This window comes from Mus musculus, chromosome 10, assembly GCF_000001635.26.
Source record: "Mus musculus strain C57BL/6J chromosome 10, GRCm38.p6 C57BL/6J".
Lineage (NCBI taxonomy): Eukaryota > Metazoa > Chordata > Mammalia > Rodentia > Muridae > Mus > Mus musculus.
The window spans coordinates 43,901,756-43,926,469 of record NC_000076.6 but is presented as its reverse complement, the minus strand read 5'-3'; the positions used below and the strand labels follow the sequence as shown (position 1 = coordinate 43,926,469).

Sequence of the window (24,714 nt, the reverse complement as noted above, 5' to 3'; positions counted from 1 at the left end):
ACACAAAGTTCTTAGAAGGCAGATAAAACTTGGACAAAGAAACAGAACACAGGGAGCCAAAGGTTTTTCTTGTATCCTATCTCAGCACACACCCCTCTCCCAAATATCTCCTTTTTGGGTCACCTTTATCTTGATTTTTTACAGTAATCAATTCCTAGTATTTAAAAAATGTCATCCAAATATGCATTCCTGAGGCATAATTTGGTTGTGCTCATTTTTAAAATGGGGGGGGGGTCTTCTAAATCACATGGTACCATTCTATCCCTTTGTTCTCTTATCATTTATCTGTGGAAGAATCTAGGCCATTTGACCTGCAGTGTTGCCCTATAGTCTGGAGTTTCCGATTGCACAGAAGACAGTTCTCATGGTGCTGTGTCTGCTGCATTCTGAAGACTGGACAAGGATGGGCTTCAGTCTCTACAGAAATCCCCACATGGTACCTGACAAAGCTAGAGACTTCAGCAAGCTGCCAGAGCTCAGGACTTCAGTCTGTCCACCAGGGGTGCCAAGGAGTGATGTTCAAATGCCACCCCTTTTCATGTAACGGCTGTAGTTAATAAAAAATGCCTCCCAGCCGGGCGTGGTGGCGCACGCCTTTAATCCCAGCACTCGGGAGGCAGAGGCAGGCGGATTTCTGAGTTCGAGGCCAGCCTGGTCTACAAAGTGAGTTCCAGGACAGCCAGGGCTACACAGAGAAACCCTGTCTTGAAAAACAAAAACAAAAAACAAAAAAAATGCCTCCCTTCAAATATGATACGGTTTACTCGGTCATACATGTCATATCAAAGTGGCACTGATGGGATGGCGGCATATTTAGTTATTTCCCTTTATCAATTTATAATTTGTTCCTCATAATGTTCCAAAATTAACTACTTCCCCCCCCAAAAAAAATCAACATAAACTCATGAATTTAAACATCTTTCTAGTGACTCAAGCTACCATAATGATCTTTTCAGAAACTGAAACTGTCACATCTTTGGCAGTCTTTAAGATGGCTCCCAAATCTGACACTGATCTGATGGTTAGGATAGTGTCCCCAGTGTTTACTGAAACTAAGGCTCACTCACACTGTGCGCCCTCTCTAACCTCCCATTTCTCTAAGAGGCTCTGCATTCTTCCATCGAGAAGTGACACCACAAGAGATGTTTCATGAATTCCTATGTGTAGACACTTGAGTTCTCACTGATAATCACAATCAAATGGGAGACTGGGGCTGAGGACTGACTGCGCTGGGGGGTGGCACTCCGCATGTTTCAGGCTGAGTCCAATCCCTAGAGCCCTTCTCCAGAATATCTACTGATTAGAATACGGCTCATGCCTGTCATGTTTGCTTTGTGGTAATAGTTGGACTATATATGTTTATATCACTTATCACTTGGACTTTTTTTGAGTTATATTTCACAACAGAAAACTTTAAAAGATTTTCTAAATCTATGTGCATGTGTCTATTGTGAGTGTAGGCCATGTGTGAGGTGCCCAAGGAAGCTAACTACTTCTTGTGTTCTTACTCCTAACTACAACTTAAATGAGTGACTATCACTCAAAACTAAAACCAGAGGCACTAGGGGTGTGGCACAGTGGTACAGAGTACCATGAAGTAAAACCTCTGACCAGTTAAACTTTACCTTTAATGGGTATGTAGTGGCAGCAGAAGCTGCCCACCACAGCTTGGTTCTGTACACCCAGCATTTGTTACCTGTTATTATTTTATTTAATTACAACCACCCTAGTAGGTATGCCAAGGGGGTCCCTTCGGGAGTCCCACTGGGAAGCAAACCACGGGTAGAGGTAAGAATGAGCCTGGTCAGACTGACTTTGTCAACCTGGATCAAGCTGCAGGAGTCTAATGTCAGGCAGTTTATTTCCAGTGTTTTTCAGCCCTGTATACTTTGGGAACGAGTTTCCTGGTGCAATGCAATTCTTGGTACACAAGGAAGTATAATTACATTGAAACTCAACTCAAGCTAGTGCCATTTCTTCCAAGAAGATGGGTTCTAGAGATAGACCAGCTGTACTAGCTTAGGGGCCTAAGAGTCTGGCCTGATCTGGTCATACAGACAGCCAAGATAACATTTAGGCTATTAGCCACCTCCAGGTTGTGAGGGCTTGGGACAGCCTCTGGCTGTACAGATAATGTAAGGGTCACTTAGACTATTAGGTATCCCTGGTCCTGGCTGTGGGAGCTGGGGGACCGCCTGGCTGTAAAGGTCATTCAGATTACCAGCCACCTCTGGTCCTGGCTCTGGAGCTTGATATGGCCTGGCCCAACAGATCACCGGCCTGTTAACCACCTCCAGTTCTCTGCTTTCTGGGTGGAAAAACAGGTTTTTCATCTTTCCCACTAGAAAGACAACCCTGTATGCTTCACATTCCTGGTTTCTCTGGAGATCTATGGGCTCGAGGATCTTCCTGCTCTGCTCAACAGTCTCATTGTAGTTTTGAATGATGTTCCCCAATGGAGGAATGCCCAGCGGCTTCCCATAAACTCACAGGCCATTTCCACGAGCTCTTTCAACAACAGTCTACTCTGAGTTTTTCCCACATTTCTTTGAATTTTTTCTTTTTTCTTTTTAATTTTTTTTTTGGTTTTTTTGAGACAGGGTTTCTCTGTGTAGCCCTGGCTGTCCTGGAACTCACTCTGTAGACCAGGCTGGCCTCGAAATCAGAGATCCACCTGCCTCTGCCTCCCAAGTGCTGGGATTAAAGGCATACGCCACCACTGCCAGGCTTTCCCACATTTCTTATTGGTGTATATTAACTGTACACACAATGTGCTTCACTGAGCTTTGTTTCCTTAACACAGGATCTCACTTAGGTAACCTTGGCTGGCCTCAAACTAAAAATCCTCCTGCCTCAGCCTTCCAAGTGCTGGGATTACAAGCATTTACCACCATGTTTGGCATCTTTTCTGGTTTAAAAGTGGTAATGTCTTTTTGTTGTTCAAGTGTGGGTCCTTTATGTAGTATGGAGATCAAACCTTTTTCAGATTAATAACTTATAAATACTCTCCTCGGTGTGATGGTTAATATCAATTGCTAACTTGTCAGGATCTAGAATCCCCTGGTGACAAGCCCCTAGGCACACCTGTGAGGGATTATCTACACCAGGTAACTGAGGTGGGGAGACCCACCTTACCATGGGCAGCCCCACTTCCTGATTGAGGTGCCAGACTGCACAGAAAGAAGAGCTGGCTGAGCATCAGAGTCCATGGCCTTCCGCTTCCTGGCTGCAGGTGTAAGATCAGCTGCCCCAAGACTCTGCTGCTGTGACTCCCCTGACTGCATCCTGGGACTGTGAGCCAGAGCGTGTCCTTTCTTCATCTCTTCTGTCACAGGCACAGACAGTACCTAAAACATGTAGGCTGCTTCTCTTTTTATCCCTTGATAGTGCCCTTTGATGTATCAAGATTTTTAACTTGGTAAAGTTCAACTTTTGTTTTTAGTGTCACATCTAAGAGTGTGCTGCCAAATCTAAGGTGATGAATATTTATAGCTGGTTTTTCTAAGAGTTTTATGGCTGGTGCTCTTACATTAATCTTTGATTCACCTTGAATTATTTTGGGTATCATGAGGACCCAATTTGTTTCCTTCGTATGTGGACATCGAGCTGTCTTATCATCTGTTAGAAGGACACTGTCTCTCATGTAATGATTTTGTCATTCTTTGTTAAAAATCAGATGACGGGGCTGGAGATATGGCTTGTAAGTTAAAAGCACTGGCTGCTCTCCCACAGAATCCTGCAGCAGTTACCAAGCTCATAATCACTATCACTCCAACTTCAGGGTCAAACGCCCTCTTCTGGCCTCTCAGACACCTGTACACATGGCATACTCTCACACAGACACTTGAAACAGCAAAACTGAGTATATATATCTAGATGGATAGATAGATAGATAGATAGATAGATAGACTTGTCTCTAGATAGTTAATTCTCTTCCATTATGTGCTCTTGCTAACTGGCTCTCTCTCTCACTTCCACGTCCTCTCTGTTTCCCTTCCTCCCTCTACACAAACACACACACACACAAAGAGAAGGAGGGAGGGAGGGAGGGAAGGAGGAGGAGAGAGACCCATCTTATGCCACTATCCCACTATTTTGATTACTCTAACTTAATAGTAAGATTAAGATTTGGAAATTTGGAACTAATTTTATTCCTTTTCAAAAATTTAGCTTGCAATTGTATGTTCATTTCAGAATAAACTTGCCACATGTGGGGAAAATGTAGCTGACCTTTTTATTGGCTTTACACATTGAATACATAGATCATTTTGAATGTACACTAGCTTTTTAACTGATCTTCTGGCTATTGCATTTCCCTATGTAGTTTAGAATCAGCTTCTTAATTTCTACAAAAAGCCTGTAACATTCTTGACTAGAAGCAGCAACAGCTTTTGGTATCCGCTGCTTACTGCAAACCAGTCTCTACAGGCACCATGGTCTTCCTCCCAAAGGGCTTGCTCCACACACTCAACTGTTTGTGCTTCTTTAACTGTTTTAAATGTTCCATGTTAAACTACCGGAGAGGCTAGTGTTCCCTTTAATTATTAGGCAAGCTCACTCGGATCACTCACACCAGAAGGCATTTCCTGGATGCCCTAGCTCTATAACTGGGTTAAAATGACCAGACCAAATCTGGGGAGTACAGTATCTCAGCTCACAGACTACAGTCCATTAGAGAGGAAGTCGGGGCAGGAACTGAAGCAGAGGCCATGGAGGAATGCTGTTCACTGGCTGGTTTCCATGGCCTGTCCAGCCTGCTTTCTTATACAACTCAGGAGCACCTGTCCTGGGGTGGCACCATCCACAGTGGGCTGGCCCCTCCCACATTGAACATTAGTCATGAAAATGCCCCATGAACATGCTCACGAGCCTATTTGACAGACATTCCCTCTTCCCAGGTAACTATAGTTGGTGTTAACAAAACTAACTAGTACACTAGACTCAGCTTTTGAGGAAAGTAATTTATAACATATGAATTTATAAATTCATATAAACAAAAGTCTTCCTAATCACAAGATTAAGAAATCCTTTTACCTGTATCGCAAAAGTACCAACTCCACCTGACGCACCCAAGATTAAGGCACTGCAACAGAAGAGAAAGCACAGCGGTGAGACACTGGGCAGCACACTCTAAAGATGAAACTTCCTCAGTGACAAACAGTCCCCAAAGCAACTAAAGCCATCCTCCTTCCCAAGGCTGAATTACAGCGTTCACCAAGAAGCTGCAGAGAGTTAAAACGAAACCTTTAGCACACTCTTAACTGAAACACAAAACACTCACAGACAAACAATTCACTTCTGCAGGTAGCTTAGATGGTGCTTTGTAACCTCCGCTTCACAGTCAGTTATTCTAGGCTAAAGTTAGCGCGCTTCTCTGTAAGGAGGAAACTTCTTAATGCTGTTCTCTCAGAAGTCACATTCCTGACCACATTCCTGCAGAGGTAGAAGAGCACCTTGTGTCCAGGCATGTCTTGCTAAGCTCGTCAACTGTCACAGACAGACTCATCTCGGTAGGATTTCCTGTATAAGCCGCTGACTGTGCTGTCAGCACAAGCATCCTGGGCTCCAGGCTCTTACCACAGCTACGCAGTGGCCTCCTGCCACTGGAGACCTGGGCTAGGGGAGAGACGACTTAGCCTGGAGTCCATAGAGAGGGCAGAGGTAAGAAGGGAGGGAGAGAGCCTGATCCTCTACATTTGTGACTCTCCAAAAATGTAATGCAAGGCTAGGTGTGCATAGGCAAAGAGAAGGATACAAAGCCACCATCCATTTCCCAAAGAAGTCTGAGATCTGAAAGAATCAGTAGTCAAAACTCACAGCATCAGGCAGGCAAGATGGTTCAGTGGGTAAAAGGGCTTGACAGGAAAGTCTGACCACCTGAGAGCAACCATCGGCACCCGCAGGAGTGGGGGTAAGAGGGCAGAACAAACTCCTGAAAGGTGTTGTCTGCCTCCATGCGAGTGCTATGGAACATACATGTGTACACACATGGGGGGGGGGGGGGCGGAACCTGGGCTGCATGATGTCAAATATCTAGAACATTGTACCCAGTAGAGGTGGAAGGCCATGACATAATGGGGTCTGGTATCTGGTACTATATTAACTATTACGGAGGCTATTTCATGAAAATTCCCTGAGCGCCCACAGAAAACACTCCTGAGATAAGTGGAGGGGGTGCCTGCCGTCTATCTACCACTATCATTACATAACTACTAGTTATAGGCCCTCTATCTTCACTACGAGACAGTATAGAATTTTGCCACCTACTGCTAACCAGTGCACTGAGCCTTAGAACACACACCCTGCCTGTAATCTTAGCTACTTCATCTTTCTGTCCCTCACGCAAATCACAGAGGCTGATTATTATCATCTGTTGTGTGTTAAGAGTTATGACTATAATTTCCAAGTCAGCTGTTCCCTTTGAAATACCATTAAATATAATTTTAAAAAGTCTCTTTGAAAATCACGTTACTTCTAGAAGTGGTTTTCATCTCAAAGCTATCACTAGTGAAGAAGAGGTGACACTCTGCAGATGTTCCATCTCCTCCAAACTTCAACCCATGCGATAGCGTTAGTATTCCCAAGTGGGGAAATATGACACAGGAAGTGTCACACAGCTGAGGTGCTGGTACACACCTGGAATCCCAGCACTCGGGAGGAGGAGGCTGAGGCAGGAGAATGTAAGGTCAAGATCAGCCTGGGCAGCTCAGTGAGACTCTCTCAAACCAAATCATGTAAACAACAAAACAACTATCATACGGATTTTTAACAGTTAATTTACCCATAAAATACTTGGCCTTGACTCTTTGATTATTACCTAAATTAGTCAAATTCTCCTTCAAGTAACATCACACTTTTCTTTTACTCTACATTAGGACAGAGAAAGGACAGGCATTTTACCAAGTTTTTTTGTCTAACAGCGGTGATTTTTGACTCCTAAGGCTCTGCTTAAGAAAACGCCTCTCTGGTGGCTTGAGACGATTTCCTATGGAAGCTACAAACCAGCGGCACTACTGTTAGAAGCACCCCAGCACTAGCAGTACTCAGCCTGGAGGGATGTCTGCTTTGCACAAGGACTGGAGATAAAGGAGGACACACTTAGCAGACAGGATTAAAAGGACAGCAAATATCATGGCTGCCCGGGTTCCAACTGACAGACATGTCTCTGACCTCCTTCCTGTCAGCTTGTCTCTTCCCCATAACCCTTAATCCGAAGCAGCCTCACTTCCTAAATAAAACAGCAAAATTATCTCACAAAAGCGTGATGCTCTACAACCAGTGTCAGTTCCCAATGCTGCCACCTGAGGGAGCCCTCAAAGTGCAAACGAGCAGAGAAGCAGGCTCAAGACGGGATGGAGGCGCACCAAGGAAGTGCTGAGACACTGAGGGAGGACTTTTTTCTGGCCGCACAAACTTTAGTTTTGTGTAGGGTCAGGCAGGGCCTATTCTTTTTCCGAACAAAGCCAATCTCTAAAGGGACAGCAGGCAAAATAAAGTCTAAAGCCAGCAATAAGCTGACGTTCTGTGGCTAAGCTAACTGTATTCTATAAAGTACCTCGCAGACCTAAGGGAAGAGCACCGTGGCGCCCACCCTCACTCTGTCCCCCAGTGCTGTTCAGGAGGATTTTCTTACCTACCTTGCTGTATCACCACACTCCACATGCACACCCAACCAAAGTTAGAAAAAAGAAAAAAATGGTGAAAAAAGTGTGCTGCTTGCTATTTTATATCAATGGTCGGCAGCCTTTGAGACAGTTCATATTGTGGAGACTCCCAACCATAAAACTGTTTTCACTGCTATTTCATGACTGTAATTTTGCCACTGTTATAAATCATCATGTAAATATTTTGAAGACAGATGTTTGCCAAAGGGGTTACAACCCACAGGCTGAGAACCACTGGCTTCTATAGGAAAAAGCCCATGAACATTGTAATTCAAGATTGCCCAGGTCTTTAACACATGGCTCCTCACTTCATAGACCACAGCTTACTCTGAAAATTCTGTGGCTTGATCTAATTAATGGCAGACCTAGAAAGCACTAGAGAATAGGAATGATGACTACAATGCTATGCATTCTTCTTTGTTGTTGAGACAGAGTATTAGGTAGCCCCCGCTGGCCTCAGACCTTGCTATGGAGCCGAGGGTGGTCTTGAAGTCCTGGCCCTCCTAGCTCAGCCTCCAGAGTGGTTGGTTACAGGTATGTGCTATCATACTTGCTTTCTTAAACTCTAAAATCCTAATTCGCTCTGTCATTTCTGCCTAATGTTTGAATAAGCCAATAATGTGCTGATTTAACAGTGGCTTCTTTGGAGAGATGGCTCAGCAGATAAGAACACTTACTGCTCTTCCAGAGGACCTGAGTTCAGTTCCCAGCACCCACATCAGGTGCCTTTCAATTGCCACAACTCTACTTCAAGGAGATCAGACTTCTGGCTTCCACAAGTGCTCTCACACATGTGGCATACATTCACAGACACAAAAACTCGAGTGCACATGTGCACACACACACAACCATGAGGGAACCCGAAGGAGGAATTTACTCTCAAGTTTCTGTTCTGTCTTGGCCTGAAGAAACCTGGGCTGCAAATGTCCAGATCTCGGCACTGACTCATGTTGTGCTTTTTAACACAGGTGTAATAGGCTTTCCTGGCTCCCCGTGAGATTAAAATACTCCTAGTAGATCCCAATAAAAACGATGAAGTCTGGCTATGTTTTCTACAGGTAAAAACAATGACCTTTAGGAAATAAGAATGGTGCTGACGATGACCCACATTTGAGTTTCACGAGCTCCTTTTCAATGTGGGAGTGGAGAGACAGGTGAAGCTGCAGCCGACCTATCCTAGCACAACATGCTGCTTACTTACCATGCTAAGTTCCCTACTAACTACCGTGGATGAGAAACTTTGACTGAGGGAGATAATACAGTTACGAACAAAGCAACCGAATGGGGACTAAGAGAGCCTGGGCTGGTTTCCTTCCCTTCTGAATCTCTGTAACTCATACTGACATCTCCCAGGTTACAGAACAGTTCATGTATGAGTTAGACATCTGAAATATAAACACCCTTTCCCATGAGCACAAAGCTATTTATATACTTTGGCAAATGCCCAGGGTAACTGCCTCCCCCATAATGGATCAAGAACTTGAGATACCGACTAACAGTGGTTCTATTATCTAAGATTATTCAGAACTTCAACTGGACCTTAAGATGGACTGTCCATGTAGGACAGGCCCTGGGGACAGGCGTGGAGCACCAGGTCCTCGGGTCACACGCAGAGGCTGACTCAAGGGAGGAATACTGAGGGTAACCAAGATGAGAAGTGGAATGTTCACAGTAGGATGAACTGTTAGGTTCATTGTTAGGGGTAGCCTTTCACCCACACAGGAGCCCTGGCAGCAGATTTGCACACACAGAGCCTTTGTACAACTTAACAAAACTAAGATACGACAACCACAAGCAGCTAAGATGGAGGCCTCTTCCCCTCCTCTACTGGCTCCTTCACCCTCCCCCTCTACCAGCGATACTAGATAAGTTGACTCAGAGACACAGTGGTTTCTTCCTATTTGTGGTTTCACATTCTGTGATTCTAATTACCCACCCTCAACTGTGGCCCCAAAACAAAAAATTCAAAATTATAGAAATAAATAATGTCTGAGTTTTAAATAACTTTAACAAGAGCACAACAATAAACTGATTCTGTTTATCTATAGATTCAGAATCCACTGAGGAAGTTATCTTTCCTGGATAAGAGGAACTGTTGTCTATTTGCTTTGTGTTTAGTGGGAAATACTGTCTGTGATTCCAAGTCGTTTCTGCATAGAGTTAAAAGTTCTTCCTAGCTACTGCGGCTTAATAATGCCTCCCACAGCAGGGGTAATAGTGCAGGCTTGCAATCCCAACACTCGGGAGCCTGAGGAGAAGAAGAACAAACGTTCAAAATCAGCCTGGGGTACACAAAAAGAACCTACTTCAGACTGGCAAGATGGCTCAGCAGGTGCAGGACCTGAGCGCGATCCCTTGAACCTGAAGGGAAACTCGATTTCAACAAAAGTTGTCCTCTGCCCTCTGCACATGTGTGTATGATGTGCGCCAGCACATCACCGCACACAGATGAGAGCGCCCAGCTGGTGAAGATGCTTGCTACTAAGACGGGAGCCCTGAGTGTGGTCCCCAGGACGCACACATGGAAGGAGAGAACTGACTTCCTAAGACCTCCCGGGGCACCTATGACACCTGTTTACCACAGGCGCACACATACATAGGTAAATACACCTTTAAAAAATTTCAATGCAGAGGAAGAGTTCAATGGGAGGCTTATTTTCCACAAGTTATGTTTAAGAAACAAAGGGGAGAGCTGGCTGGGGCTCAGTAGAGAAGCTAGAGTTAAATACAGACCTGGTGGTATTACCAAAACTTAGGGGGTCAGTAGATGAGCTGAGTCTAGGAGACAGAGAAATGGCTTGGAAGCTCTGAAGACAACAGCAGAATTAAACAAAAGAAGTGAGGGAGGATGCTCCCACAGAGCACTTAAGAGTAATGGTTTCGAACCCTCAAAGACAACAAGCCCTGGCACTTGCAGCGCTAATCTGTAAGGAGGGTTCAACAACTATTTTACTGAGCAAGTCCAGCTCCCCTGGAACAGAAGCCAGGAGTAGCGCACATTTGCTTGCTTAGCATTGGCCAGGCCCAGGCCTCCAACCAGGCTCTCTTCCTGTCCTGTCCATAGCCACACAATTCCAAAGCAAGAGAGTATCTGGGCTTGCTTTCTTCTGGCTCTCCCCAGTAGCCAGGCAAGCAGGTCAGATGCATATGAAAACCCAAAGCTCACAGGAGTGGCAGAAGCAGAATGGAAAGAAACAAGGGGACAAACTGAAGGGCAGGCACATGAAGGCACAAGGGAGGAAGCTGGGGGATCACCAGGTGGACATTCTAATTTCAAAGTTAGCGCACTGTGTATTAGGGGAGGGGAGGGAATGTGGTTCGCTTTCAGCCTGTCTAACTCTGTAAACAGCATGAGGCACCTAATTTACATTACCTGACAAAGATCCAAATCTCAGAATGAAAAGCCAAACCAAAACACCAAAACCTGCAAAGTATTCCAATCAATGAACTGAATTTCAAGTGGGCACAATTCAAAAGTGAAATTTATTTTGTGAAGCAGGTATACTTTAATGTCTAACACTTTTATTGCTTCTGCCAAACTCAGTGAATACAATTTTACCAGCAAGAGATGAATTTCAGGCAGAGCATGATACTCAGGTGTGCCCACAGCCCTACCAATCAATAAAACCTTTAAATTGCATCATATTTTAAAAATGAGGTGTAACAAATTTACAGCTTGGAGTCCGAGGGGAAAGCACATGTATGGCTCAAGGTTTCCATCATACACACACACAGACACACACACACACTTGCATGTTCATAGTATTTTAAGGTACTCCCATTTCTTGTGATTGTTACAACTATGTAACTGAGAGGTAGGCTATTACTGTAACTAACATGAAATGATTTTGTCAAACTGATATTTCTGGGGCCATCAAGTGCCACCTGCCACAGTTCTAGTGTTTGTAATGTGTCCCTCCAGTGCGCTGCTCTCTTAACTCCAGGTAAAGGGGCAGAAGGTATCTCAGGTCATGTGGGCGGAACCTCATGAACAGTCCTTCTGAAGGACGACTTCACAACAGATCTTGGCCTTCCCAGCATGTGGAGACTGTACACCACCAGAAGTTCACCCCCTTCAAACATCGAATCAAGACTGCTAGTACTTTGATCTTGGCCTTTCTAGACTTTAGCAATGTGAGGAATACATTTCTGTTATTTATAAACTACCTCTTTGTAGTATTTTATTCTAGAAGGGGAAGGGAGTGAGACACCAGGCCCTCTATGCACATGAAAAGAAGTCCCTGATGTGAATTACTGAGGCTCCTCAAGGAACCACACTCCAGTTTAGTTTTCACCCGGGCTACATCAATTAACAGACCCAATCTAATATCCTTTATTTAATGGCCTTGGGCCTGGCACGATGAATCACTGGATTAAGGTATTTGCCAAGTCTGAAAAACCGAGTTTGTTGACAGAACCTATGTGTGACAAGAACCAACTTCCAAACATTGTCCTCTGAACTCCATATACACACTGTGGTATATGTTCATACTCTCACACACAAAGTAAGTTAAATAAAATATAATTTAAATTGTTTAAATTTTTAGAATCTGTAATGACCTTAAAGACTTAAACGTATCCCACTTCTCAAAGCTCTTCTCACAACTTCAGATCTTCAGACATTCAGAGGAAAGAGCAAAGAGACAGCATATGGCCATTTGGTGAGGTTACAGCAGAGAAGAGATAGACCCCAGGGCTCTGACTCCCAGCACTAGGCTTTAACAGACAGTAACAGTAAGCCAAAGAATTGCCCACGAATGAGCAGCAAGCTGGGAAAGCAGCTAGATTTCTGTCTGTGGTAGGATAAAGAGGTGTGGCTCCCAAACACTCATGTGTCTGAATGCTTAAAACCTTACGGAGTGGCACTAGTAGGTGTGACTTGTTGAAGTAGGTGTGGCCTTGTTGGAGGAAGTGTGTCCCTGTGGGGGTGGGCTTAAGGACTAATATGTTCAAGCTATACCCAGTGTGGTATACAGTCTCTGCCTGGCTGCCTTCAGATCAAGATGTAGAACTCTCAGCTCCTCCAGCACCATGCCTGCCTGGATACTGCCATGCTTCCTGCTATGATGACAATGGACTGAGCCTCTGAACCTGTAAGCCTGCCCCAATTAAATATTGTCTTTTATAAGAGTTGCCTTGGTCATGGTGTCTCTTCACAGTAATGAAACTCTAAGACACTGTCCCTTCATTGTTTTTTTACAGTATACTAAAATATGGTCAGAGAGTCCTGAACCAACAAAAGAATCAAGAGGTCTGCAACCATACCATGCACACAGCCGCAGACACAGTGAGCCCAGGGGTCTTAAGGGAAAAGAATCAAAATAGTAACACTTCCAATATAGGTTAAACATCTGCAAGATCTCTACAGGTTAGTAAGGAACAAAGCCTGTGATCAAATCTATTTATTCAATTTAAACCTTGTTTGACCAAAATGGCAACTTCAAAACAGATAACCCATGACAACTGGAAAAAGAAGGTTGGCTTTGGCACTGGCCACATAGGTGGCAGAAGATGGCCTTGTTGGACCTCAGTGGGAGGAGAAGCCCCTGGGCCTAAGGTGTTTGATGCCCCAGTGTAAGGGAATGCCAAGGTGGGCAGATGGAAGTGGGTTGGTGGGTGAGGGAGCACCCTCATAGTGGCAGGGGAAGGGGAGATGGGATATCAGGCTTCCAAAAGGGAAACCTGGAAAGGGGAAAACATTTGAAATGTAAATAAAGAAAATATACAATAAAAAAAAAAACAAAAAACAAAGACATATACAAAGAACAAACACAGGCAAATATAAGGGATTTTTGGTATAAGGGATATGATATGATATAGTATATGATATTTTATATATGTTTATAAATTATTAATTTACCATGTTATTGTTAAATTACCTTATTTATAAAAATTTTTATCTATTCTTTGAAAAAATATAATTACCATGGATCTGATCACAAATCCAAACAAGATTCCTGAAGTTGTAGAAAATTTGTTTACACGGATTACTTATATTTCTGCTATTGCATGTCATCTATTTAAAAAAGTACAGATAAAATATATGGAATCAAGTGTTGATTTAAAAAAAAGAGAAGGTTGGCCTTTAGAAAAAATATTTGCCTTTAATTCTGAGATGCACAGCAGTGCCTCATCTGACAAACAGCCTTCTTTCAGAAATAAAGCCTAAATATGTACAAATTCAATGCTTTATTGCCCCACATTAAAGTGTAATATTTCAGAATGGGAAAGCAGAGTAGCATAGGCTTTATCTGTAATAAGAAATAAAGAAAAGAACTGTGGGGCTGGGGAGAGGGATCAGTGAGTAAAGTCACCTGCCACCGAGCCTGGGGACCTGAGTTCCATTTGGGGGCCCACGTGGTAGGAGGAGGGAAGCAGCACATTGCCCTCTGATAGTGCACACCACAGACACAGATAAACATAGTAAAACCAACAACAACAACCGTGTTATTTTATTCCAGCATTACCTACAGCTCTCCCCCTCCTTTCTGTCTAACTGGTCCAGAATACCAACTTTCCTATCAACCAACCAATAAACAAAATCATGATTTTCACTGTCAACTTTCTTTGTAAAAGAACTTTTTAACATGTATGTTAAACTAACATAAATTAACAGTTATGTTAAATAATGTTAACATTTACCATTCCTGGGGGAGGGGTGCGTTCTCTCCTTTGTATATGGTCCAAGGGTGGACCTGACCTCTGCTGAGCCAGTTCTCCGGTCCCTATGTCAACTTTCTAAATACTAACTACACTATTATGTCCTTGTTAATAGCAGAAGCCACCACTTACTGAGTGTCACCAGTTTTACATGTATAATCTCATTTGATCTTTAAGAAAAACTCAGAGAAATGACTGACTAGGTTACCCAGCTATGAAGGAGCAGAACAGAACATGCCTGGGAAGCTAAGGTCCCTGCTCCACAGGGGTCCATTTCAGAGCCTCCGCGGTCACCTGCACTACAGGCTCCTTGCACACTGCTCGTTCTTATGCATACAGAACCATGATAAGGTTTATAAATTGGATAAAATCATGAATAAAACCTTGTAATTTATGACAAAGCTAACAAATGTAACAATTTGCTGAAATAAAAGTTACATGGATGTGAGATCTCCCTCTTGCTCTCTCGGAATATCTTACTCTCCTGAACTCACCGCCTCAGATCCTGGCTAACACAGGCGATGGGAACTGTAGAAGGTGTAACCATGCATGACGAGGACAAGTGAGCCCAAGACTGTCACTGCTTCACAGCTGACCTAAGCAAGCCTCTATTCTAGTCACCAGAGCATCAGAACCAACCTCAAAAGGAATTCAAGAATATTCAAAAGCGGTTTGTAGGCTTATTAACATCTACAAACTTGTGAGCAAGCCCAGGCCAGGGTAGAAAGCAAAACTCTCAGCTTGGCACAATCTTTACACATAGCAGAAGGCCCTCACCCTTTCTAGGAGCCTCACAAAAGCTGAGCCTTGTCGCAGGAGGTTCACATAGAAAAATTTTTCCCAGGGCTCAAGAGATGGGTCAGCTGTTATGGTCACCTGTGCTCTTGCAGAGGACACAAGCTCCCTTTTAGGGGACACACTGGGTGGCTCCTGTAACTCCAGTTCTGAAAGATCTAATGCCTTCTTCTGGCCAAGGCACCCACATGCATCTGGCGCACATAAATTCACAGGCATACATACAGTACACATGTATGTAAAGAAAAAAGTTTACATGCCTAAAATAGGAGAGCGACCCCTAGAGATCCCAACTACAAGATCCCTTGTAGTCCCCACCTGACCCTCCTGAGAACGAGGCTTTACAGTAAACGGTACCAAGCGCTAGTGTGACTGCTTATGCAGGTAAGGGTAATCTCAGCACGAGCAGATGAGATGGCCACCGGCCACTTACCGCTTCCCCTTGCAGTTCCTGTCACTCAGGCCGCCAACCTTGTTTATGGCAGACCAGGCCGTGAGAGCCACATATGGCAAAGAGGCAGCTTGAGTATGAGTAAGCGATTTGGGCTTGTGTGAAACCTACATTGAAAGAAAACAGTCACAGCTAAGCAGGAACTTACAAGCCTACATAGACAGCCAAGCACATTTAACCTCACAGGGAAGCAAGAACTGGCAGAGAACTTCGTAAACCACTCTGGGTTCAGGGATAACTGCACAGCCTACTCCAAAGTCCCTAGTCTCAACAGTCCCTAAGCAGCAACCTAGAGGCTCAGTAATATTTCGCAGGCTACATTATTAGATGTAGATACTTCACTGTTTATTTTAAAAGACCATATATGGGGTTCAGACCCAGCTATATACCCAGAGTTAAATTCAAATAAACTTCAAGTCCTGATAAACACATTTTAATTAGTGAGATTAACTGCTTCCTTCCTGTTTTCTGGAAAGTAATTTTCTAGACTTTCTCCTACCCTAGTAACTCCTCCTAACTCCTCCTCCAGGCTTCCCTCCGCGGCCAATTTCCTCAATATTAACCCTTCCTCTCTACTTAAATCTAGGTCCCTTGACTCTATTTGATTAAACGTCTACCGCTATTCTAAACAGCTTGATACCTCCACACCTCTCCCTTGGATACACGTGGTTCATACTGGGTGGAGGGAAGAAACTGGCCGGCCTCCAAATCTCCGTCCAGGTCTCTGCTCTATGGGATGAAGATGGCTGCTCTCGCAGGCAGTGCTAACAGAAACACCAAGTATTTCTCAGCCTTCCAAAGTTTCCTATTCTTTATTTTGGCTCTCTCTAAAACATGAAGCTAATCTGAAAAGCCACCAGGGTCTCTAGAGACACCTGCCAGTCTTTTTTATACAGCTATGCATTTCAGCAGACAGTGCGTTACCTCATTCCCACTGACCACAACAAATTCTGAGAGAGTGCCTTGCTTCCAAGGAGGAACTGCAGCCCAGACCTGAAACACACAGACAGACAGCTTTATTAGATTAGAAATTTCTGAGCAAAGCTAAGCATGAAGATATTCCCTAAAAACACAGCTACCCAGAGGAGGGGACATGGGGCTCCAGTGCAAAAAAAGTTAAGTTTAACATGATACAAATGTTTTGTTGAGTATGATTCTGGAGTTATGAACTCAAACCACACTGGAAACACCTACGTAAATATCCTGCCACACTCAGCAAGGCTCTCTGGGGCTTGAGTACTAGCTCAGCCACTTACTAACTGTGGCTCTCAGCTTCTAGTTTTATATATATATTTTATTTTATTTTTTTTAGACCAATCTCATTGGGTAGCCCAGAGTGACCGCAAACTTGAATCTTCTCATCTTGGACTCCCTAGTGCTGCGATCACAGGTGACCTGCACCACCAGCTGGCTTCATAGCAAGGCTTTCTCACCTGCAACCTGGCTGTGCTAACTTACAGGAACTGATCTCTGTGAAAAGGAACCACATGGCTATTATTATTAGCTCTCTCCCATGTCTTGGCAAAAATGTCCACAGTGACAACTCACAGAGCATTATAGCTTATGTTACATTAGAAGTTAGCTCTCTCAAAAGCAGCTAACCCATAAGGTAGAAACTATCATTTAAAGACTCAACAAAATAAAGCAGGCAGTCCTAACCCTACCTGTCTTAAAGTCTTCCCAATTCTTAAGGACTGAAGTTAGAAAGCTCAAATACAAGCTGAGCATGGGCACAGTGGCTCACACAATAACTGTAGTACTGAGGAGGTCAAGCACAGCCACAAGTACAAGACATGCCTGGGCTACACAGTGTGCTCCAAGCTAGCAAGACCCTGTCTCAAGCAAAACAAAACAAGAAACAAAAGTGTCCCAGCCAGAGGTCAGTTGGTACACATGCTAAGAAGCAATCGGTCAGAGGCAGCAGTCTCTTTCCAAAGGATGTAGAATGAGCCAGAGGAGCTGCACACACCTGCAACCTCAGAACTTAGGAGGAGGAGCAGGAGCACAATGCCATCCTCAGCTACAAAGCAAGTTCAAGGCCAGCTCTAGCCAGTCTAGAAATTATTTAAACATTAAAGAAGTAGAAGCTGGATGTGGCAGTGCACACCTTTAATCCCACCACTTAGGAGGCAGAGGCGATCGGATCTCTGTGAGTTCAAAGCCACCCTGGTTTACATAATAAGTAACAGGACAGTCAGCACTATTACATAAAAAAGAAACCTTGTCTCTAAACACATATACATGTGAGTGTGTGTTATATGTATGTTGTGAATGGTATGTATAAATAAATATATATGTACGTATGTTAGGATGAAAATTGCACATTTAAAAAAGGAATGAAGAGTAAGGGAGCTGAATATAGTGGTACATGCCAGTAAACCTGGCCTTTGGGACGCAGACACAGCAGAACTATAAGTTCAAGAACACCCTCGCTGTGGTGGTTTGAAGGAGATGACCCCATAGGCTCATATATTTGCATGCTCAGTTGATGAACTGTTTGGGAGGATCAGAAGGTGTGACCTTGTTGGAGTAGATATGTCCTTAATGGAGTTGTGTCCCTGAGGTCAAAATCCCATGCTAGGCCCAATGCCTCCTGGATCAGTAGGTAAAAATTCTCAGCTACCTCTCTAGCATCATGGCTGCCTGCATGGACAACCATGGACTGACTCTCTCAAACTATAAGCAAGCCCCAATTAAACACTTCCTAAGAGTTCTTTGGTCATGGTATCTCCTCAGGACAACAGAACTGTAGTAACTAAGACACTCACCTATGTAACAAGTTGAGATCAGCCTAGCTTACATAAAAACCAGTCTCCAAAAATGAAAGAAAAGGGAGGGGAGGGAGGAAAAGAGGCAGAAACGGGGAAGGGGAGAAGGAGGATAGGAAGAGAGGAGAGAGGGAGGAAAGGAGGGGGGGAAGAAAGAGGCAGGGGATGGGAGAGGAGAGGGAGAGGCAGGCAAGAGACAGTATGTTAAGAGGCTGGCTCACCTCATCTCCAGGCTGGAAATACTTCACATCAAGCCCACACTCCATCACCACACCAGAGACATCCCGACCCAGAGTCAGAGGAAACTCTTCTCCTTTGGTTTTCATATGCAGGGGATCACGCTTCATATTTAGGGCTGTGGCTCCATAACCACCTACAAAGTACAGTTTATCTGTGCCTTACAGGGAAGGATCCAGAGGGTCTTAAATACTATACGTATACTACAGGTATATATATAGGTATATTACCAGGTAGGTCAGTATCAGACGCTCAAAATGTAGGCCCTAACACAACAAACGTTACAGTTTTTGCCACCATAGAGGAAAGCGTAAAAACCGGGTATTGTTCCTTTCAAAGAAAATTACTTAGAAAGCTGCAATCATTTATTAAACTAAAATCACAATTGCTCAGAGTCTCTTTGAAACTCAGTCTTTAAAGATGGTATCTCCATGAATTCATTCATTTGCAAACTCTTTTAAGTTTTTAGACAGGATCTTGCTATGTAACACAGGCTGGTCCTACATGGACCCTCCTGTCTCAGCCTGAATGCTGGGACTACAGGTAAGTACCACTGTGTTTGTATAATTTTCTTAACAACAAACACAATTAGTTTTAATTTGGTACTAAGTCTGGTAAAGCAGAAAAATGTTCACAAGTTATAAAGAACCTGTGCATATTAATACCTGCTACTCACACTAGATGTAGGTAAGAAACATGTTCAGGTTATAAAGGAGTCATGGTTTGAATTCTAGTCAGCACCTCCTAAAAATCGATCTAGAATAATGATTTTTGAGTAAGTGGAAAGAATTTTAGTGGAAAACAGGCATGTCTGATCAGGTCAATTGCATTAAACTTTGGGGTGGGGGACGGGGATGGAAGCATTGGTTAGGTTTTTTTTTATTTTTGAGACAGTCTTACTATATAGCCTTGGGTTGACCTGGACTTGCTATGTAGACCAAGCAAGCCTCACAGAGATCTGTCCGCCTCTGCCTCCCCAGTGTTAGCATTAAAGGCATGTGGTACTACATGCAAACCCACATCTTGTTTGTAAGGATATTTATACTGATAACAGATAAGTAAAACTGAAACCATTATTTTGGTTCAAATAAATTAACTACTCTATCTGCAATAATTATCCCGAGTAACAGCTGTGCCTAGCTATTCCAGTGGAGTTCTGAAAGCTAAAGGAAGGCCCTTGAAAATATTTAATGCTGTTTTCAAGTAAGATCAAAATCAGCTAAGGAAAATTCTAAACAAAGTATGTATAACAACACAGACCGTGGCAGAAGAAAGAAATAATACTAATGATAAAGTCATAGATTGTGTGAATGATCTGGTACAAGAAAACAGAAATGCAGGAGAGCACAGGTGCCCCCAGAGAAGGGGAAAGGATGGGATTAGGATGACAAGCAGAAAGCTGGCCCTAGAGGGACAGTGACAACCAGTCTACACAGCACAAGGAAAGGTGGATACGGACAAAGGCTGGCAGGTGGGTACTCTGCACAAGTTGTTTTACTAATTAAAAAAAAAAAATCAAGTCATATGGGAAAAAAATGAAAGTGCTAGAAAATAGTGCTAGAAAAATTTAAGCTGCTGGTCCTTACACCAGCATTCCACATTTGCCATCTGGCTAGCTTAGAGCCCCACTCCATCACAGAACATAACAGAGACTCACAAAGACATAGGCTCTTTTCCCTGCCTTGTATTTATTTCCCTCTATTAAGGCATAGCAATTTACTCACTGAAACCCTCTGTGGTTTGGACAACAGAAGTGGACACTCAGCCTTGTCACTACTTAGTTGTAAACTTGCAAGAAGGTTCCATCCCTTTCTGAGGTCCCAAGCCAACAATTCAGGTTGTTTGCAACAGTTTTCTTAATAACCCTAATATGCTATATACCAAGAGTAGCTAGGCCTAGCTAGCCATGAGAAATGGAACCTGTTTGGTGGCAAAATGGGGTTTAAACTTGTCTTGCCAGCAGTGGGTGGTGGCACATGCACACCTGGAATCTTAGTGCTTACAGAAGACAGGCAAGAAGGTCAGGAGTTCAAGACCGTCCACTGCTACAGCGTCTGAGCCAGTCCGCCACAGGGACTCTAAACACGAAAAATAAAAGGGCCTCTCCCTGGCAGGGTATAACTTGTACAGCACTGGGCTAAGTTAGAAAATCCCCAAGGTTCCCTTAATTTTAGAGATTTTAATCCCATTAAAGAAATCAAAATGTGCCAGGCAGTGGTGGCGCACACCTTTAATCCCAGCACTTGGGAGGCAGAGGCAGGTGAATTTCTAAGTTCCAGGACAGCCATGGCTATATAGAGAAAACCTGTCTTGACCCACCCTCCCCCCTAAAAACCAAAATGTGTTATGCATAATGTTGGCTATATTATTTTAAAATTATTCATTGATTTTGCCATTTCTGTGATTTGTTGTTTTATGTCTAACAGTAGTGGCTATTTGTCTGAAAATAATCTTTATCTGTCATAATAGATGTGTCTCTTGTTTTCTTCTCAAGGGAAATAATTTTCTACTCAAATATCTCCCAAAGCTACCATTTTAAGGTATCTTCTACAACAGTAATACTGTCTCAAAACGCAGCCGTGAGCTGAAAGATAGCTTGCAAAAGTATTACCCAGGCAAGTAGTAAGACACCAGATCGTCCCAAAAATCCTCAATAAAAGTAAAATGTGCTACAGTATTACATAAAACAGTAGCCAAGAAACATCTGAACATGGTCTCTCTACTGAAATAAAACTGTACACACCACAAATTGTATATGCACATCTTATAAAACAGATTTACCTTTAAGCCCAATGTAAAAATAAGAAAATTTATAATGAAGTAAAATCATATGCAGCTAGGAGTAGCAATCTACACAAGGCTACAGGGGAGAGTTGAAATACCCCCAGCACTGAAAAAAAAGTTAAAGTAGACAGTGAAGGAAAGATATTTTCAATGTATTATAATTGTTGTTGTTATTTTGGTTTTGGGAGACACTTTAATGGCCCAGCCCTAGATGGCTTTGAGCTCCCTGCTAGTGTTTTTTCTGCTGTTCTGTGAGAGTAGCTAGGCCAACCTCAGACTTGCAGTGTAGCAAAGTATGACCTTGGCCTTCCAATCCTCCTGTTCTATTCTGCAGTGCCAGAACTGCAGGTGTGCACTGACACACCCTGCTTCTGCAGTGTTGGAGCTCAAACCAGGGCTCCGGTCTGGCAGCTATCACCTGAACTATCCCCCAGTTTCAGGAGTTTTCCAGATACAAACATTTTAAGACTCCAAATCTTTCTCTAAATTTCTTCTGAAGAAATGCTACTAGTCCTTATCTACCAGATAAAGAGAAAGAAAGTGATTTCAGGAATACTTTACTCAAATATCCACAGTATTATCAAGATAGCATGCAATTAATATAGAATTCTTGGCTTTTGTTTTATGGTTGTTTGTTGCTGTCAATGCCGGAGATCTTGCCCACGGCCTTACATGGCTATACAAAGGAATTTCTATTACTGAGCCATACCTCTGTCCCTGATAAAAATCTGACTAAGATATATCTAACTCTTTTCTCTCTTACTAAGTATTTGAAGTCTAGTGTATTTTACAGTGACTGCACTTTCAGTTCAGACCAGGAACATGCGCTTCTCAAAGCCATACGTGGCTCACTGGCCGCTATCCTCACCAACATAGCTCTAGGAAGTCACTAAATGTGCTAAATGCAACATTCAAAAGTAGAGACCCAGAGGCTCTCCAGGTCTGGTATGCCTGCAATCTGAACAATGTGTCTTTAAAAAGCATCTTCTTTTCCAAGTCTTTATGGGGCAACCTTTCCATCATTATTTCAAGTAACAGTGTAACAGTGTAACAGAAGACAGAACCATGTATGAAAATCCAGATGTCGTAAAAGGCATCAAAGAGATGTACTGAAGTGTAAAACAATGCTAACTTGTCTCAATTTCCTGGATTATTTTGGAAAATTATTTTTACAACTTATTAAATTGTATTTATTTAGGGCATAGCAAAATGTGGCACAGGCAACTTTCCATGGTGATTTCTCTCCTTCTACCATGCAAGTCACAGGGACTGAACCTGGGTCTTTGGGCTTGACAGCAAGTGCCTTTCCCCACTGGGCCATCTCACTGACATACACAGTTCTTCTATCCCAGAAACCTCTTTGGAATTAAATCCTGTGCTATATCAATCACTGCCCTACACTAAGTCATACATGAGCACTCCTGCTGAGGCACTGAAGGCCACTGTAGGCCCCCACACAAGCCCTTCAGAACACTGACCCAGGGTTAAACATGGCAGCTTCCTTAACCACTAGGTAGTTAACTTCCTGTGAATTGGTCATCTCAGAACATATTCATCTTCAGAAGACACACGTGAGTTCCCATAAGCGAGACTGACAATATTTTTGCCAGTTTTTTCCAGAATTAAAGTAATTTATAAATACAAATCAATTTGTTCACCACTATAATAGAACCACAGTATAGAATATAAGAATACATTTAAGGAATGCTCTCCCCAAGCTGTTCAATATGACCCAGCAAGAGAAATTAGGATAACATTATCCCAGCTTCAGCGGGTGTATAACAAGAAAACACATTTAAGCTGGAGGTGGGGAGTGGGGAATGGGGATATGAGAAATGACGAGGATGCTGTGCCCCTATCAGGAGTTCTGCTCTGTTGCTTGGTACACTGGGCCTATAACAGAAGCTGTGAACCGTGGGACAGCAAGAAGGATACAGGAATTACATAGACCCAGACTCTGAACTGATGGGGAAACATAGCCAAACTCTGGAGCCTGTGCTGGACCCTAAAATTACCACAGAGCAAATTAACTGTAGATATCACTTCTCGGTCCCAACTCATATGTGAAAGGAAACAAACACATTTAATAAAAGATTAAAGTATACCTTAGCAGTTGTGACAACAAAACGTCGTAAATATTTGCAGGGATAGTATCAGAAACCAGATGGCTCTGCCTATAGTGGTGCTTGCTACCAAGCCTGGTGGTCAGTTTAATGCCCGGAGCCTACCTGGTAGAAGGAAGAAACTCACTCCCACAAGATGTCCTTTGACCTCCACTTGGGCCCTGTTCCACACACCCAAACACAAAATAAATACATGTAATAAGAAACCTAAATGACTCCCTCACGCCAACCTAAATGTAGTCTATTAACTAGGTGTGGTCTACACCTGCTAAATCCCAGGCCTGGAGAGGCAGAGCAGGAGGGCGGCAGAGTGGAGACTAGTCAGTGGTATACAATGAATTGGAGGCCAGCCTGGGCTAGACAACGACCCCTTGTTTCAAAAGAAAAACAACAAAACACCTGTGTGCCCAGTGAATTTTGATTTAAAACCAAACAAACCCGGACAACTTACTTCTCATATTAACATCTATAGGATTTACACTGGCAGCGTGGACTTTGATAATGACTTCATTTGGATAGTGTATGATAGGTAACATCATGTTCTGGGTGAATCGAAGGACTTCATTCTTTCCATATTTATCTATCACCCAAGCGGGCATGACAGTGCTCCTCGCAGACGTAGTACTAATGCCTCTAAATGGTGGCTTTGGGATAACTGTCCTTCTCCAGAAGCAGGCGGCGGCACAAGCACTTCTTCTAAGTACACAGGTCTTCAAAACGCCCATCCTGAGCAGGGATGGAGAACGTTTCCTCGAAAAAAAGAAAAGAAAAAAAGAAAAAGAAAAAAGAAAGGAGGAGCGGGGGTGGGGGGTGCGACGGTGGAGAGAAAGGACCTGAAGCAGGTCAAACTAACACATTTCAATTCAGCCAAAATCTGCCAAACCCACAGGTCAATTAAGCGAGGGGGAGCTTTCAGAAGCAAACTCAACCTAAAGCCGCGACGGAATTAAAATAGAATTGCTACTGTGCTCCCCACGTCAGAAATGTCCCAGTTGGCGTCCAGTCAGTACACTGGCCATTCCTTCCTTACGCTCTCCTTCCCCTTAAGGAAAAAAAAGCAAGCAAGCAGGGAGTCCTCAGAGGGACAAGCAAACAAGGCTAGCAATTCCTAGGTCAGGCGGATTCCTGACACGACCCCGGCCGCGGTCTCCTTGCCTGTCCGCGCGCCTCCGGTCGCCGGCGCGCGAGCCAATCGTGTGCAGAGATCATTTCCGCCGCCCGGAACTCGACCA

The 24,714-nt window shown here is 43.5% G+C and overlaps 1 protein-coding gene across 2 annotated transcripts in view; it reads right to left on the bottom strand.

Moving 5' to 3' along the window:
* The window catches only part of Rtn4ip1 (reticulon 4 interacting protein 1), a 46,057-nt gene extending 21,394 nt beyond the window's left edge, over positions 1–24,663 (bottom strand). The window contains exons 1-5 of one of the 2 annotated variants that reach the window (NM_130892.5): positions 23,934–24,663; positions 18,560–18,711; positions 16,495–16,563; positions 15,553–15,677; positions 5,035–5,083 (exon numbers count right to left, since the gene is read on the bottom strand). In NM_130892.5, the coding sequence (NP_570962.2) occupies positions 5,035–5,083; positions 15,553–15,677; positions 16,495–16,563; positions 18,560–18,711; positions 23,934–24,207 (669 nt within the window). In that variant the 5' untranslated portion in view covers positions 24,208–24,663. The remainder of the gene's footprint in view (positions 1–5,034; positions 5,084–15,552; positions 15,678–16,494; positions 16,564–18,559; positions 18,712–23,933) is intronic. The other variant, NR_152603.1, reaches the window with a different exon arrangement.
* Positions 24,664–24,714: the final 51 nt, after the last annotated feature.